The 16,673-nt window shown below is 42.0% G+C and overlaps 1 protein-coding gene across 8 annotated transcripts in view; it reads right to left on the reverse strand.

Annotated features, from left to right (window-relative positions):
* Positions 1-69: 69 nt before the first annotated feature.
* The window catches only part of shroom3 (shroom family member 3), an 84,144-nt gene continuing 67,540 nt past the window's right edge, over positions 70-16,673 (reverse strand). For 3 of the 8 annotated variants that reach the window (XM_056403925.1, XM_056403924.1, XM_056403927.1), the window contains 4 exons: positions 15,373-15,472; positions 6,374-6,539; positions 6,107-6,228; positions 1,588-5,269 (listed from right to left, as the gene is read on the reverse strand). In XM_056403925.1, the coding sequence (XP_056259900.1) occupies positions 4,835-5,269; positions 6,107-6,228; positions 6,374-6,539; positions 15,373-15,472 (823 nt within the window). In that variant the 3' untranslated portion in view covers positions 1,588-4,834. Of the gene's footprint in view, positions 307-1,587; positions 5,270-6,106; positions 6,229-6,373; positions 6,540-15,372; positions 15,473-16,673 lie in introns of those variants that run through there. The other 5 variants (XM_056403930.1, XM_056403926.1, XM_056403929.1 and 2 more) reach the window with 3 other exon arrangements.

A 16,673-nucleotide genomic window follows, 5' to 3' on the forward strand; every position in this document is an offset into this window, starting at 1 on the left:
GCAAGGGGATACTGCATGTCAGACTACAGCAGCATGAAGAAGGGGATGATGACATCATCACAAAGGCAGAATCAGAAAATAAGGTTTATTGCCAGGTAGGTTTTTAATTACAACAACGAAAAAAACTGTACAAAAGTGTTGAAAAAACTGCTGAACAGGATGTGCAAAAGATCTAAACAATATCTCTTATGTGCAGGAACAATACTCCAAGGTGTTAATGTGGTTGTTGATGATTGATGAGGCAAGAGGCAGAAGAAAAGGCAGGTGCTGGTACATCACTGGGATGACTGGACTGGAATTCTGGTCCTGATACAGACAAACGTGATAGGACAATTAGTTTAGATCATACATGTTCTTCATATTCAAACATGTTAGGACACATCCAGCTGGTTAAAACAGCCACAGGAATAAGCTAAATTCTACTAAATCGCTAAAACGTCTGTCAACATCATCAAGTAAATAATGATGGCAGACTAGACACTACACTAACTCACAGCATTTAGTGTTATAAAGTGGTATTACAACACGGCCCAGGACACGGCTATTTGGTTAGCATGCTCATTTTAGTAGATATCTCTGAAATACAATAGATGGAGGTCTTGGTCATGACACCATCACTGTGGCTCCTTCACATACTATTGATAGTGTTAGTTAATTTTTTTGAACATTTTAACAAACTAAAATTCTGGCCAGATCCGGCCATATCTTACACATTACACCTTTAAGTCTGTGAGGGTTCAGGGTCTAGGATTTAGGGGGGGCATTGGGATTGGGCCAAACCACACTCCCAGACGAATGTAGCATCGTTTTGAGTCTGGGATGGATGAAATGCCACAAACCTACAAATGACAGTTCCATGTGTTGCATGAAGTCATAAATTACCTCAAAGATATTTTACTATTTTCACACACATATGACGAAATTAGAGGTTACATTGTATTTTGGAATGAACCTGGCGCTGTGTACCTGAGAAAACTGTTTTTTTATTTTTATTTTACTTGATATTTGAAAATTAAACTGGAAAAAATAAGGTTATAATTAGAATAAGACGGCAAACGAAAACATGTTGACAAAGAAGCATGGAGGTGATTTTTCTTTCACAAGCTCACTATGCCATGGATGTGATGAGGGCCATGTCATTGCCCACACACCTACCTGTATAAAATGATCTTTTAGATAAATATTGATTTAATTCCAATATTTTTCTGAAATATTTTGGGTAACAATGACTTTCCAGTTTCCATCAGAGAAAGATGAGTGCATCCCAAAGCTTCCCAGTGTAAACCTTCCCCTATCTATCTATCTATCTATCTATCTATCTATCTATCTATCTATCTATCTATCTATCTATCTATCTATCTATCTAAAGTCAAGTTGAATTAACCTGAAATTTAAACTTTCCTTTGTCATGTTTTACAGTGTATAGGTTCATGACTATAAGTGACTACTTTCACATTACACAACATCCTGCAGTTTAATGGATCAGGCTACACAATATCAGCCTGATTATGTCGGAGTCCAACAGGCATCAGGAAAAATTTGCTTTGCTTTTTATCCTGTGTAACAACTTGAAGTGAATACAAAGTCTGAAAGCATTTACAAAATACATTTATTTTTCAAAAGTCAGGAGCTGTTTTACAATCATCCTTCTTTCAAAGCAAACATTGAATTTAATTCAACATAAACCAAGACATGTTTGAGATATTCAGTTGTGCCTCTTAAAATAACAAGAATAATACAATATCAATAACGAAAATCTGTGTTTAAATGAAGACATAAGGCTGTTTGTGTGCTGTTATGTTTGGAGAATATTTAAAAGGTGCTCTTAAAGAGTGAAAACAGGTAAAAAAAAAAAACCCTCTACTGATCAATACTTAATCTGTTTGAGAAGCTGTTAATAACATAATAAATATTTACCCCAGAACATATATTCTTTATGGCACCTGCTACATGGCAAAACTGTTTTATAAAACATGTGACATGTGTATAAACCTGATCTTTCATTGGCAGTTGAAAGACTTGAGTGAGTAGAATGTGTTCTTTAGAAAACTGTGGGAGCCCAGAGAGGACAACAGTGCGCTATCAAATAAGGGCAATGACAAGAAATTCTAAATAAGACATGACGTCACAAAATTATTGTTGTTGAATGCTGTGTAATATTTTATCGTTTTTGACAATTGAATGTTGCACCTTTTGTCCTTTTCCTATCTACTGCACTTCATCTGACCGCATATTTGCAAAATGTATTATTTAGACACAAATAAATACTTCACCTTGGTGGAAACAATGATTTTTGTTAATGTTAACTTTTCATGACCACAAAAAATACTGCAATTAATAATCCATGAGTAGGACAATTTAAATAACAATGAAGTGGCACTGTCATTGTTAATGCTTCTGAGCCTGTGAAAACAGGTGTATAACGTCTTCTGTAGCTTTAGAGGAGAAAATAACACTGATGATGTCATATACCCTATTCCCACCTAAATTAGCGGGTACAAGCATGTAAACCCGGTAATAAAAGCCGATTGACACCTTTTCCACTGCCAGTCGAGTTTGTCTTTCTGTTCGGACTTTACGCACACAACTGCAAGGAGCGACGTCATCACATGCATTTACAGAGCACACTCAGACGCAGGGGAAGAACAGTGAGCTGCTATATAGCTGTGTAAACTGTTAAAACAGATCTGTCACATTTCATCCATGGGTTGGGGCTCCTGTAAATGTGTCAAAGCTTCTGTGTGAGACGCTTCTATCGGTGATTGTGTGTTTTTAAAACTTATTTTGCTCACTCTTTCATCACCGTGCAGTGTAGCCGCAGTGTTTGTGGTTTAACAGCATCGTGCTCGACAGGTGACAGATCTGTCTACAGTCTGTGCTCTGAAAGACGTTACAGCAGGAAAAAGGGTGAAAATTAGCGGGTTTACCCGGTTGTTGTGTTTACATCAATGCCAATCGGAGCCGATAAATACCTGTGTCTACTGCAGTCATGTTACCCGGGTGTGAATGACAATTGAACCTTTTTTCATTACCGACAAAAGCCCAATGTTAGCGGGTCTTAGCGAGTTTTTTGACCGATGGAAAACGGGCTAAAGTGATGTCATCAGGCTTATCTCTGAGCTTGACACAGACTGACATCAGTAACTGAAACGGCGACTGGCAGAGCAGACAAAGTGCTAATAATTTGACTGACTCAAACCTTCAGGCAGAGATTAAATGAAGAATTTCAAGTTCTATTATTTTCTGAAACAGATATGATATGCAGAATTTTATAAAAGGAGTGTTGAACTCCTCTCAGTGTTACAATGTGCAACTGAGACATTTAACCACACACGGAACACCTGGCCGGTTTATTCGTTTAATTATGTGATCAGCAGTATATTTATCAGTAATTTTAATGATTGATTAGTTGTTTACATTATTTACCAATCATAATATTTGCTGGTTCCATCTTCTCAAGTTTGAGTACAGGCTTATTGTCTGTGTTTCATGTAATCAAAATTAAAAAAGAATTATAATAAAAATAAATATTTTTAGGTTTGGTAAATGTTCTATTTCTGTTATTAATGAAAGTAATTGTTCAGCATGTTACAAGAGCCACAACTGCAATACTGAACAACAGGAACATAAAATAATCAGTTTTTGGACCAACAAGCATTAAAATGCAAAATTAAACTCTGAAAATATTTCCAATTTAGGTATTGAAAAATTCCTTTTTTGGAACATCCAATGTTCAATCACAGGAAACTTTTGAAGAGGAATAACAGAACAATGTTTATGATTCAGTGTAAATTCAGCTTCAAACAGTAGTCAAAAGGCTAAAATTGCTACAAGCTCCAGATATACAGACAGTAGTGCAGTAGTAGTGTTACAATATGATGTGACAGTGATCATAACAGTTTTCTTAAAATGGTTCCCTGGATCTGTGCATAGAATTGTTAGTGGCAGTCTCCCTCCAATTTTGGTGTTAATCAATTTTTGTAAATTGACTGTACATGTGCGAAAGCTGAGCAGTTCTGGTGAAAATCACTGAATAGTTTTCTCAAGATGACAATATTTTACAGATGATAGTATTTTGTCTATGAGAGATGACAACTGAATGTTTTAAATTCCTGAAAGCACCGTAAGGGTTGTTCAAAGACAAATCCAGTGTGTCTAGGACTTTTTTACAAAGCATTTCTACTATTAACTCTGGTTTCCTTCTAACCTACTTTTAAACCGTCTTCTGTGGAGGATTCCCCGGACCTGGTGCTACCTTGGTGGGTGGCCCTTGATAATATTTAATGTAGGGTATTTCTAATTTATCTGGCAAAATGAACATAATTTGAAGCTGATTTTTCTTGGCTTTACTGCAAGGAATATTTAAACACTGAAAGCAAATATATCATGTATTTTGAACAAAAGAGTTGGAAATTCCTGGTAGGTACCTGTAACACTAGAATTGTCCTATAAAGCTTTGACAATTAACCTTCTTGGGAACTTCCAACGTGACAAACAAAAAAAAATCACCTTTCAGAGCAGAGGATAATTAGAAACATCTGCAGCAGCTGGTTTGAGTCCTCACTGCGCTGATTGTTGATGTTGAGGTGAATAAAGGTGTAATATACAGTCAGGTGTGAGTACAACGAGGCACATTAGAGGCTTTTGTTCTTCATGTATGAATCCTGCATAGTTGTTTCAGTGTGGACAGAACCCAATTTAGGCTCTTCCTTCATGTAATACATCTTCAGCTTAGAGCATCACTCAAGCTTAGAGAGCATTTTTAGGGAGCCAAGCATCTTTTCTTCATTTCCCATCTTTCACTGCGACCTGTAGCAGTGGCATGTCCATGACATCACAGTGATGTCACAGTGGTGGACCTGACTGAGGGGACAGGACCTGGCATCACAGATTGTTGAAGCAGTGGTGGAAATGGAGAAGAGCAGGGCACAGGGGTTGGCAATAAGAACGGATAGGATCTCGACCAACCATGAGCCTCTACCAGCTTGGCTGGCAGGCTTTCTGCCAACCGTGTCAGCTGCTCCTCCCCCTGCCGTATAAGGTCTTCCAAGTGCCGTCTGCGAATCAGAAAGGAGGGTTTGGTGCTGACGAACTGGCGGTAGTCCTGGAGCTGTGGTTCAGTGAGGTGGCCAGACAGGATGGCATGGACCACCCGCTGCCTCTTGTCCAAGTTCTCCTTCAGCTCCCAGGCATCTTCAGTTTGACGGAGGAGCAGACAGCGTTTGTGATGGAGGGAGTCCTGAGGAGGAGGAGAAAGCCCATAAAGTGGCTAAAGCAAAACTTCAGTGAGTTCACAGCAAACCATCAAGACTGTGATTAATTTATCATTTCAGTGCGAGAGTGGGACGGATCAACAAAGATATAGTAAACATTAACAGACTCATGTCATTATCTTTGATTTGAGGAGGTCTTTGATATCAGTTCTGTGCAGGCAGATGTAAAGATGGATAGTGTTGTGCATGAACGCCGTTCATTGAACGCATTCATGCACAACAATGAATTTAGTGTAGGCTGAACTGAACGAATCAGTTTACAAATGATGAACACACGTTTTATGACAGTTTTAGCTCACGTTTTACGACAGTTTTACGGCCGTATAACATCTCCACAGACACGGCCCAGCTTGACTGGTCTTAGCAGTCCAGCTTTTGTTCAGTTTGTTTGAGCATTTGAAGCAGTTATTTGAACAAAAAGTGAAGACTCAGACGGATTATATTTATATATGGATTTTAAAAGTAACTAATGTCTGTGATTCTTCAGTGGTATACAATAATTCATTTAGTTTGGGAGTGGCAATGATTTGGGGCTGGTGATGGGTGGGTAGAAGGAGGTTCTAAAAAGAATAGTGGCCTTTATTTAAAAAAAAAAAAAAAAACAGAACAAGTGAACGTGAAGTAGTTCATTTTTGGAACTGTGAACTTAGTTAAAAATTTAAAAAAATTAACTATGAATGTCAACTAGTTTATTTTCATCTATGAAACTGAACTGTAAACGTTCTTTTTAAGTGTGAAGTGGCACAACACTGCAGATTGATTGGGAGATAAACAGACAGGTAAAAAGATACACAGATTAAGTCATATATGTGGTGAATGGTGTCCTGTCTCACCCTCTCCTCTGCTGTGTTTTCCTGTGTCAGCTCCTCTCTTTCCAGAGCGAGCAGAGATCTGTCAATCCTCGACAGCCGGCTGCACAGAGACAGCAGCAGGTTTACAATTTTCTCCAGATCTCCTGCAAACACAACCAGGTCAACAACCAGACACAACCAGGTCAACAATATAACACCAAAGCTTCATGGAAGCTGCAGTTGTTGAGTATTAATCAAACATATCAATAAAACATTAATTCTTTTAACAGTGGCAGTCAGATGTTGTACCGATGAACATGCTGTACTTGTCCCTCTCATTGGTTTTGAGGCGTTCCTGTACCAATGTTTCGATGGCTGCCCCCAGCGCCTGGTGATGCCTTTGCTCCTCACACAATACCTCCTTCTCCTGCTGCAGAGCGTCCACACTATTCCTCAGAGCCTCACACAGCTCCACCTGGTAGACAGGGAAGGAAACACAGAAATACTCAGGAGTTTCACTTGTTACCGCTGTAATGGAATGGAAGGGCAGAGCATGAGTTATTGACCACATTGCTTTTCTGAAAGTATTATTTTACGGACCGAATGTGAGACTACTCCCAAAGGCCCTTTTCTCTCTTTCTCATTCTTTTGCCTGTGCCTCTCCATCATTTTTGTGTGCTGCTATGGCTTTTGTATTCAATAATAATTATAACTAGAAAATTCCAGGGAAATTTTGAGTGCCACGGGGGCTACTGCCGGGATGAGTACACGATTTATTTCCAGTGTTCAAAAGTCACCCTGATCATATTCTGGTTTTGAGAAATGTCTTGATATAAAAGACTCTGATATAAAACAATGTCACATCCCTCCATCATGTATTATGTGGGGAATATCTCATATTCTGTGTTGGTCTTTTTAATAAAACAAGAGGCAACATGTCTTCAAACTGGCATTTAAAAGGTTAAAATCCAGTCCAAAACTAATAAACATTTGATAGGTTTGAGCAGAACTGAAGTGGTTTAAGAGATTTATGCAAAAAAAGCAGAAAGAAATATTGATATATGATGATTTTATAGCATTTTCTTTGTGTGTCCTTTTTTGGATGCGAGGAACCCCAATGGGTACAAAATGTGTTACCAGTGTATAATAGACCTGTAACAGTAACTGACATTAGATTTTAAAAATATGTCAAAAAAGACACTTTCTTGCAGAAATCCATACCTTCAGCTGTAACACAGCCAAAATGATCAGCAAATCAAAAAAGAAAAGTGAAGAAAATGTCCAAAAAAGGACAGAGGGACCCCTGAGGGTTAATAAATCCCATGAACCGCTATTTAAATTACCACTATTATGTTTTTTTCTGTGCTAAATTTAACATTACTGGGGAGGAGAGGAACGCGACTAGAAGTGACAGCGAGAGAGGGCTAGTAGCTTCTCCTCTCCTCTGTCTCAGCGGAGACCGTCACAACTTCATTCACTCTTTTAACAAAACAAAACAAAAAGCGAAGGAAGCAGTAAATGGACTTACATATTTAAGACCTAACTAAATGTAATTTAAGACCTAACATGTGGCTAATGTAAAGCTAGCAGAGCTTGGAGAGTTGGTTATCTGGTTGCTAGGCGCACGCAGGCACGCACACAGGTCAGGAGCTGCCGTTGCCATGGCAATGTGAAAATCTGCCCAGAATTTGGCTTCTACATGGCTTCAAAACAACTGCAAATTATGAGAAAACCGTTACTTCTTTTCAAAAACTGAAAAGACCGTGCCAGACACTGAAGCCAGAAGTTTCTACAGTCTCTATTTTATTCAGATATTCCTTAAAATGAGTGAGTAAGCTCAGTGCGAAGACAGAGAGAGATTCTTTTGAAAAAAAAAGACGATTACATTAGGTGTCAATGAGAGTGAGACAGGTATTGCTGCCGGACTCGGCACCCCCGTTTAAATTTTGTGCAGACCCTGCCTGTCAAAGTTACATTTTATGAATCCCAACAACTATGTCTACATTTTCAGAAAGAATTATTTGTCTCCTTTTTACGGTTTGGCCGCGAGCTCGAGTTAAAAATAAAAATAAAGGTTATTCTTTACTGCTTCACGCACTCTAGCCAACTGACGCTTTCACTCTAACTTTGAAGAAAAAGTGATTTACACTCCTCCTTTGAGTGCTCACAGTGTGTTGGAACTGTTTGTGCCTGCAGTTGCAGTAGCACCTTTTCGCCTATAGAGGGCGCAGTGCGTTTATTTACCTGTGTGATTTACAGGAAGTGAGGTACCTGGAAGTTTTTATTTTCTGCTTCATAACGAGAGATACTCAGTCGTCCAGCTGTTTGTTTTGCCCTTGTACTGGCAATATAATTTCACAATTTTTGGCATTAAACCTGTCCAACCACAACTGCTTGCCTGTTCCTTGGAGGTCATGATGTCCATAAAGAGTTTAGCTGGCTGTGAATCCCAGTACACGACAGGAGTCACACTGGGTGTAACAGTACAGTGAAATTATAACACTCAACGAGGGATGACGACAAACTGTTGGACACTGACTAGAGAGCCAGTGACAGACACACACTCTCCTTCACCAGCACTTCTCAGCCAAGCATAATGGAGACAACAGGGGCTCGTGGTCAAGATTCTGAGGAGACCAGATCACTCTCTGCTCGCTCCTTAACGTCCTCAAAATCTTCAGGAAGGCTGACTGTCAGATCATCAGCAGGAGCTTCAAGAAGGTCAGCCACATCAAGCAGAGCAAGTATGGCAGCAGCAAAAGCTCAAGCGGAAGCACAGGCTGCCAAAGCCAGGTTAGCCTACGCAGAGAAAGAAATGAGCATCAAGGTCGAAAAAGCTCGCTTAGAAGCAACTCTTGATGTACTTGAGCTACAGAAAGAGGCCGATGCCGCCATGGCCAAAGCAGAGGTGATGGAGTTTGCTGCTGCTCAGCTCGACGCTGCAGAGCAAAGTGGTGAGTTTGACTTCTTGCCTACCCAGGCAACCCCAGAACAGAAAGTGACTGATTATATAAATAAACACAATCACACTGAACTTCCTCAAAGTCAGAAAGACGTTTTTAAGCAGTATGGTGATACCACCTGTCAGCAAAAACAAGGGAGAACTTCGAAAACATTCACACCTTTCCAACAAGAACCAAATCGACACCACTTCTCATCACTAGATGACAGGAAACCAACACTGCAAAGAGATGTAGTTCAGGAAAGTCTTCTCCACAATGTGTCACAGCCACAGCGTAAGTTTAACACGAACCACACAGCTACTGACATTGCAGCCAGTGACCTTGCAAGGTTCTTAGCAAAGAGTCAGCTCGTGACTGGAGGACTGACTAAGTTCGATGACCAACCAGAAAGCTATTTGAGCTGGAAGAACACATTTCAGAGTACCATTGCAGATCTTGGACTCACTGCAAGTGAAGAAACAAACCTGCTCATCAAGTGGCTGGGCACTGAGTCCTCTGAACATGCTAAAAGGATGAAACCAGTCAATATACGTCACCCATCTGCTGGTCTAAGTATGATCTGGACAAGACTAGAGGAATGCTATGGTTCATCAGAAGCAATAGAAAGAGCCCTGTTTTCCAGGATAGAAAACTTTCCTAAGCTCTCCAGCAAAGAACCTCGCAAGCTCCGCGAGCTATCCGACCTGCTCTGTGAACTGGAAGTTGCAAAGCTAGATGGATTCTTACCTGGTTTAAGATACTTCGACACAGCCAGGGGAGTGGGTCCAATTGTGGAGAAGCTACCCTTTCACCTTCAGGAAAAATGGACAGCAGTTGGGTCAAGGTTCAAAGAAGACTATAACGTAGCCTTCCCACCTTTCTCTTTCTTTTCTGAGTTTGTGAGGAAAGAGGCCAGAGCCAGGAATGACCCAAGCTTCTCCACAACTCATCTCTCCTCTGTCAATTCCAAGAAAGAGAGGCTCCCGGGTTATTACAACACAAGGCCATCAGTCACAGTGCACAAGACAGACGTGTCTACAGATGGAATCACAGTAGCTAAAAATGCAGCTGAAGATTTAAGCAGGCAATGTCCTATACATCACAAACCACACCCACTGAAAAGATGCAGAGGTTTCCGAACAATGCTATTTGAAGACAGAAAGAAATTCATCAAAGACAATAACATCTGCTATCGTTGCCTTGCATCCACCAGTCATCAGGCAAAAGATTGTAATGTCACCATTAAGTGTGTGGAGTGTGGCAGTGAGAGGCACCTGGCAGCTCTCCACCCTGGCCCACCAACACAGACACTTGAGCCCCTCTCTTCCTCTAAAGAGCATGGCGGGGAGAGTGTGAGCTCATCAAACCCAGATGTTACGACCACCTGCACAGAGGTATGTGGAAGTGGAATCACAGGGAAATCCTGCTCCAAGATTTGCCTGGTACACGTCTTTCCAGAAGGTCAACGGCATAACATGAAGAAGATGTACGCAATCATAGATGATCAAAGTAATCTGTCCCTTGCAAAGACTGAGTATTTTGATATGTTCAACATCCAGGGTACAGTAGAACCATACACCCTGAAGACCTGTGCTGGCATAACAGAAACAGCAGGTAGAAGAGCTTGTGGTTATACAGTGGAGTCAGCAGATGGAAAATTGAACTTTCCTCTCCCTGTACTCATAGAGTGCAATGCCATCCCTAATAACAGGGAAGAAATTCCTACCCCTGAAGCTGCACGTCACCACCACCATCTGAGGTCAATCGCTGCTGAGATACCGCCCCTCGACCCAGATGTTGACATCCTCCTGCTCATTGGACGGAACCTTCTGAGAGCTCACAAGGTGAGAAAACAGTTGAATGGCAGACACAATGACCCATACGCACAGAAGCTTGACCTGGGCTGGGTTATCATCGGCGATGTGTGCCTCGGCAGCGCTCACAAGCCAACCGAAGTGAGTGCTCTAAAAACACATGTGTTAGACAATGGGCGCCCCAGCTTTCTCACCCCGTGTGACAACCGTTTCAGAGTGAAAGAGAATTTCGGCCTGATCGGTCACACAAAAACGACTCTTCAACAACAGCAACTACCAAACCCATACTCCAAGCCCACTGCAGAAAATTTAGGAGAGACTGTCTTTTGCCACACTGTTATCGACAACCAGCTCGCACCTTCTGTCGAAGACACAGTCTTTCTAAAGAAGATGGAAGGAGTCTTCAAAGATGAAAGTAACAGCTGGGTTGCACCATTACCATTTAGGAGCCCCAGGCGTCTGCTCCCAGACAACAGACCCTATGCCTACAAGCGGCTTATGTCTCTTCGCCGCACACTTGACAAGAAGGAAGACATGAGAACCCATTTTGTCGAATTCATGCAGAAAATGATTGATAACAAACATGCAGAGCTTGCACCACCTTGTGATAAGGATAAAGAGAGATGGTACCTGCCCACCTTTGGCGTCTACCACCCACAGAAGCCTGGGAAGATACGAGTGGTGTTTGACTCAAGTGCACAGTTCGATGGAGTGTCCCTGAACGACGTGCTGCTTAAGGGGCCTGACTTGAACAACACCCTTCTTGGCGTGCTTCTCCGGTTTCGTAAGGAACCGGTTGCCATAACAGCTGACATAGAACACATGTTTTACTGTTTTGTTGTTCATGAAGATCACAGAGATTTCCTCCGTTTTCTCTGGTATGAAGACAATGATCTCAGCAAGGATGTGATAGACTACCGCATGAGAGTCCATGTCTTTGGAAATAGTCCCTCTCCAGCTGTGGCAATCTTTGGGCTGAGAATGGCAGCAAAAGAGGCAGAAAGGGTATACGGCAGTGATGCACGACACTTCATAGAAAAGGACTTTTACGTTGATGATGCCCTGAAATCCTTTCCAACTGAAGATGAGGCTGTTGATGTGCTGCAGAGAGCTCAAAAGATGCTCGCTCTCTCTAATCTGCGTCTCCACAAAATCACCTCCAACAGAGTGGAGGTGATTAACGCCTTTTCCCCAGAAGACAGAGCTAAGGAAATCAAAGATCTGGACCTCTCTACTGATGAGCCTCCTGTCCAGCGCAGCTTGGGGGTGAGTTGGAACATCATGTCTGATACATTCACTTTCAAGGTCCCACAAAGCCAGAAGCCCTTCACTCGTCGTGGGGTGCTTTCAGTTGTAAACAGCGTGTTTGATCCTCTAGGCTTCCTTGCCCCTGTAACTATCAAAGGAAGACTTTTTCTCAGACAGCTCTCCAACAGTGACCTCGAGTGGGATACCCCCCTACCCCCTGACATGTATGATGGCTGGAGAAGCTGGCAAGAGTCGCTTCAGGATCTTCAGGGACTGCATATCCCTCGCACATATGTCTCCTTTTCCATTTCACAAGCTAAGTGTATTGAGCTTTGCATGTTCTCTGATGCCTCAGTCAGAGCTATAGCTGCAGTAGCTTATCTGAAAGTCACACACGGAGATGGACACACTGAAGTTGGCTTCATCATGGGTAAGGCCAAACTGGCTCCAGTACCAGAGCCTACCATCCCCAGACTGGAGCTCTGCGCCGCGGTGCTCGCTGTGGAGCTATCAGAGCTCCTCACAGAAGAAATTGACATTGAAATTGACAAAACTACATTCTACACCGACAGTAAAGTGGTGTTAGGATACATAAACAATCAGCGGAGAAGATTTCACGTATATGTAAACAATCGTGTCCAGAGGATCAAGCAATCTTCTCTACCAGACCAGTGGAGATATGTTTCAACAGAGCACAACCCAGCTGATCATGGCTCTAGGTCTGTAGCAGCAGGGAAGCTTGCCAGCACCTCGTGGTTATGTGGTCCAGCGTTTCTTTTGCAGTCTGAGAGCACAACACCTGAAAAGGGTCCATTTGAACTCATTAACCCAGAGTCAGACGTTGAAATTCACTTTAAAGTGTCAGTGCTTGCCACCACAGTGTCTACAAGTCATTTGGGTTCAGCACGCTTTGAGCGCTTTTCTAAGTGGACATCGCTCATCAAAGCAGTAGCTCACCTTCATCACATCTCTCACAGCTTCATCAAATCCAGAGAAGACACCAGTTGTGCAGGCTGGCACCTCTGCAGGACAAGTCTCACAGATGAAGCTTTAAGTCAAGCAGAACACACGGTGATCAGATGTGTCCAGCATGAAGTATATTCAGAAGAAATCAAATGCATCATGTCAAAACGAGATCTGTCCTCCAGCAGTTCTCTTTACAAGCTTCATCCACTCATTGATGAAAATGGCCTACTGCGGGTAGGAGGACGCCTTGCAGAGTCAAAGTTGTCAAGCCATGAAGCCAACCCTCTTCTGATCCCAGGCAAACACCACATTGCTACACTGCTCATCCGTCATCATCATGTGGCTGTGAAGCATCAAGGAAGGCACTTTACTGAGGGAGCAGTCAGAGCAAGTGGCCTGTGGATAGTCGGAGCCAAGAGGTGTATTAGCAGCATTATCTATGGATGTGTGACTTGCAGGAAGCTACGAGGCAGAGAGGAGCAGCAAATCATGGCAGATTTGCCAGCCGAACGCTTACAGACTGACCCCCCATTTTCTTATGTTGGCCTTGATGTATTTGGACCATGGGAGGTCATTGCACGCCGCACTAAAGGAGGACAAGCCAACAGTAAGAGATGGGCGGTTTTGTTTACCTGTATGTCCACGAGAGCTGTTCACATCGAAGTCATTGAAACTATGAGCTCTTCTAGTTTCATCAATGCACTTCGCAGATTCTTCGCGATCAGAGGTACTGCTAAGCAGTTGAGGTCAGACTGTGGCACCAACTTTGTCGGTGCAGCAAGGGAGCTAAAGCTGGATCCTCCAAAGCCTGGTGAGACGAGTGTAGACGACTACCTCCTCAATCAGAGATGTTCATGGGTGTTCAATCCGCCCCACTCATCACACATGGGTGGTGCGTGGGAGCGCATGATAAGAATTACACGGCGTATCCTGGATTCAATGCTCTTACAAGTGAGCCATTCCAAGCTGACTCATGAGGTTCTGATAACCCTGATGGCCGAAGTTACAGCTATTATTAATGCAAGGCCTTTAGTGCCTGTCTCCACTGACCCAGAAGCTCCTCTGATCTTAACCCCTTCAACTCTACTCACTCAGAGGTTTGGCTCCCTCTCACCTTCCCCTGGAGATTTCACCAAAGCTGACATGTTTAAACATCAGTGGAAGAGGGTTCAAGTTCTTGCTGACACTTTCTGGGCTCGATGGCAGAAAGAATACCTCAACATGCTCCAGAGCCGTCAAAGGTGGCAGCTCAGAAGACCAAACATGAAGGAAGGAGACATTGTTCTTTTAAAGGACAAGCAACTGAAAAGAAATGAGTGGCCAACAGGAGTCATAGTGAAGGCTCTTCCAAGTAAAGATGGAGTTGTCAGGAAGGTGGAAGTCAAGATTACCCACAACAAGACTAAAAAGACCTTCTTCAGACCTATTTCTGAGTGTATTCTTCTCTTATCTCCTGAGATTATGTGAATTTGTTATTGTGGCATTTTTGAAATAATGCCAGGCGAGGAGTGTGTTGGAACTGTTTGTGCCTGCAGTTGCAGTAGCACCTTTTCGCCTATAGAGGGCGCAGTGCGTTTATTTACCTGTGTGATTTACAGGAAGTGAGGTACCTGGAAGTTTTTATTTTCTGCTTCATAATGAGAGATACTCAGTCGTCCAGCTGTTTGTTTTGCCCTTGTACTGGCAATATAATTTCACAATTTTTGGCATTAAACCTGTCCAACCACAACTGCTTGCCTGTTCCTTGGAGGTCATGATGTCCATAAAGAGTTTAGCTGGCTGTGAATCCCAGTACACGACAGGAGTCACACTGGGTGTAACAGTACACACAGTGTGAAAAGTTTACATGTTATGTAAAAACAGTTCCTATCTTTTTGAGAGAACAGAAGTTTTCCTCCGTTTTACAGTTTGAATCACATTTCTACGTGCAGGTATGAGAGAGCTGGGTGACTCAGCAAAAAGGTGCAATTTTGTCGAAAAAAGGTGGGTTTCTAAAGAAAATTCCAATGCATTTCTAATGCATTATTTATTCCCAGTTTTTTGGGAATAACTTTGGGAAAAATTGGAATTTTAACACCAAAAGTCATAGCACCCCTTGCGGGATCAAGACGCACGTTTTGATGTATATATTACCGGGGTTTTCTCAAAGCTGCGGGACGAGTTACGCGCCGAAATTTGGCGGAAGAATAATAAACCCGAAACAGAAGATTAATAGGGCTCTGCCCCGAGGCACTCCTCTCAGCTATTCTAGCTGTAGAGGAGTGCCTCGGAGCTGAACACCCGTGGCACTAATAATAATACAAGTGAAGAGTTAAATAAGAATACTTTTCTTTTGTACCTTTCTGGTGTTGAGGTCTTTCTCAACCTCATCCAAATTGGTCACTGTCCCTCCATCCGTTGCTGCCCTTGGAGCAGAATTGCAGATGCCATCTTGGATCCTGGGGGGGGGGGGGGGCAACTATTTAAAAACTTAAATTTAAAATTCTTTTTTTGTACCATTTCTTCCTGATCTGTCATTCTAGTATTTCTTTGATTTTACAAAAACAGACTAATGGGAATGAGTCTGTGTTTTATAAAGTTCACATTAGAAACCCACACCAGGATGAGACAGGAGTGATGCTATAACATTTTAATTGACAGGCACGTCCCTCAAATACCAACTCTGGCCACAAAGTGTCAGTGTTGTTCAGCTGGTCATACTGCAGGGAGCCTCCTGTCTTTCTGTTTACATTTCTGTCACTTCAACCAACATGAGGATCCAAATGAAACAAGATAAAAGGACAAACTGCAGCCTTATGTAGACAATGAAACCTGTGACTCTTACATGTTGGGAAGTGTTGATCAGGTTTGTCTGGTCTCTCCTGTCCTGACTCACTGACTACCTTCAACGCTTAGTCAACAGGAAATCATATTTCCACCTTTATGGTTCTAGACCTGTCAACCACCAGTACCAACTTGGCTTTATCATCTTATCATATTTGGTCTTATTATTTGAAGCAAAAATATATTTGAATTAATAATTTGTACCAACTTCTCAACTTGGAGGAATTGTGCTTGAACACAACATTACAAGCATGTAGCTGCAAGAGTTTCACAACGATCAAACAAAAAACTATTCCTGCGACTCTTGGCTGACAATGCAACAGACACAAAAATTCCTTCCCTGAACATGATGTTCACCAGCAAACCAAAACACATTTAAGATGTCGTTGACTTCAAATGCCACAACATGCACAGATGGCAGAGGTTTGTTTCTTCTCTGTGTTAGCAGCAGATAAGAGGAGACTGTCAGTCAACACAAGAAGAATGATAATGTTGGTTTACAGGATATCATTTCCCCCAAAGGTTCATCTTATACTTTAGTTACATAAATCCCACCTTTTGCAATTTTAGTTTTAGTGTGGTGAAATAAACAGTCAACATGGATGTCTTTATCCTTGTTTTACATAAAGCACTTCAAAGGAAATTCAGTGAGATTCTCCTTCAGCATTTAACTACATTATCAGTCAGATTCTTGTTTGAAAGCTAGTCTCCTGCATTTTCCTGTTGTTCTAACTAACAAGGTGGAGAGTGCCAGAGCAGTTGTAATGATTACAGCATGTATGATTCATCTGCACATCTACGTGTACATTACAAACA

This window comes from Seriola aureovittata, chromosome 18, assembly GCF_021018895.1.
Source record: "Seriola aureovittata isolate HTS-2021-v1 ecotype China chromosome 18, ASM2101889v1, whole genome shotgun sequence".
NCBI classification, from domain to species: Eukaryota; Metazoa; Chordata; class Actinopteri; order Carangiformes; family Carangidae; genus Seriola; species Seriola aureovittata.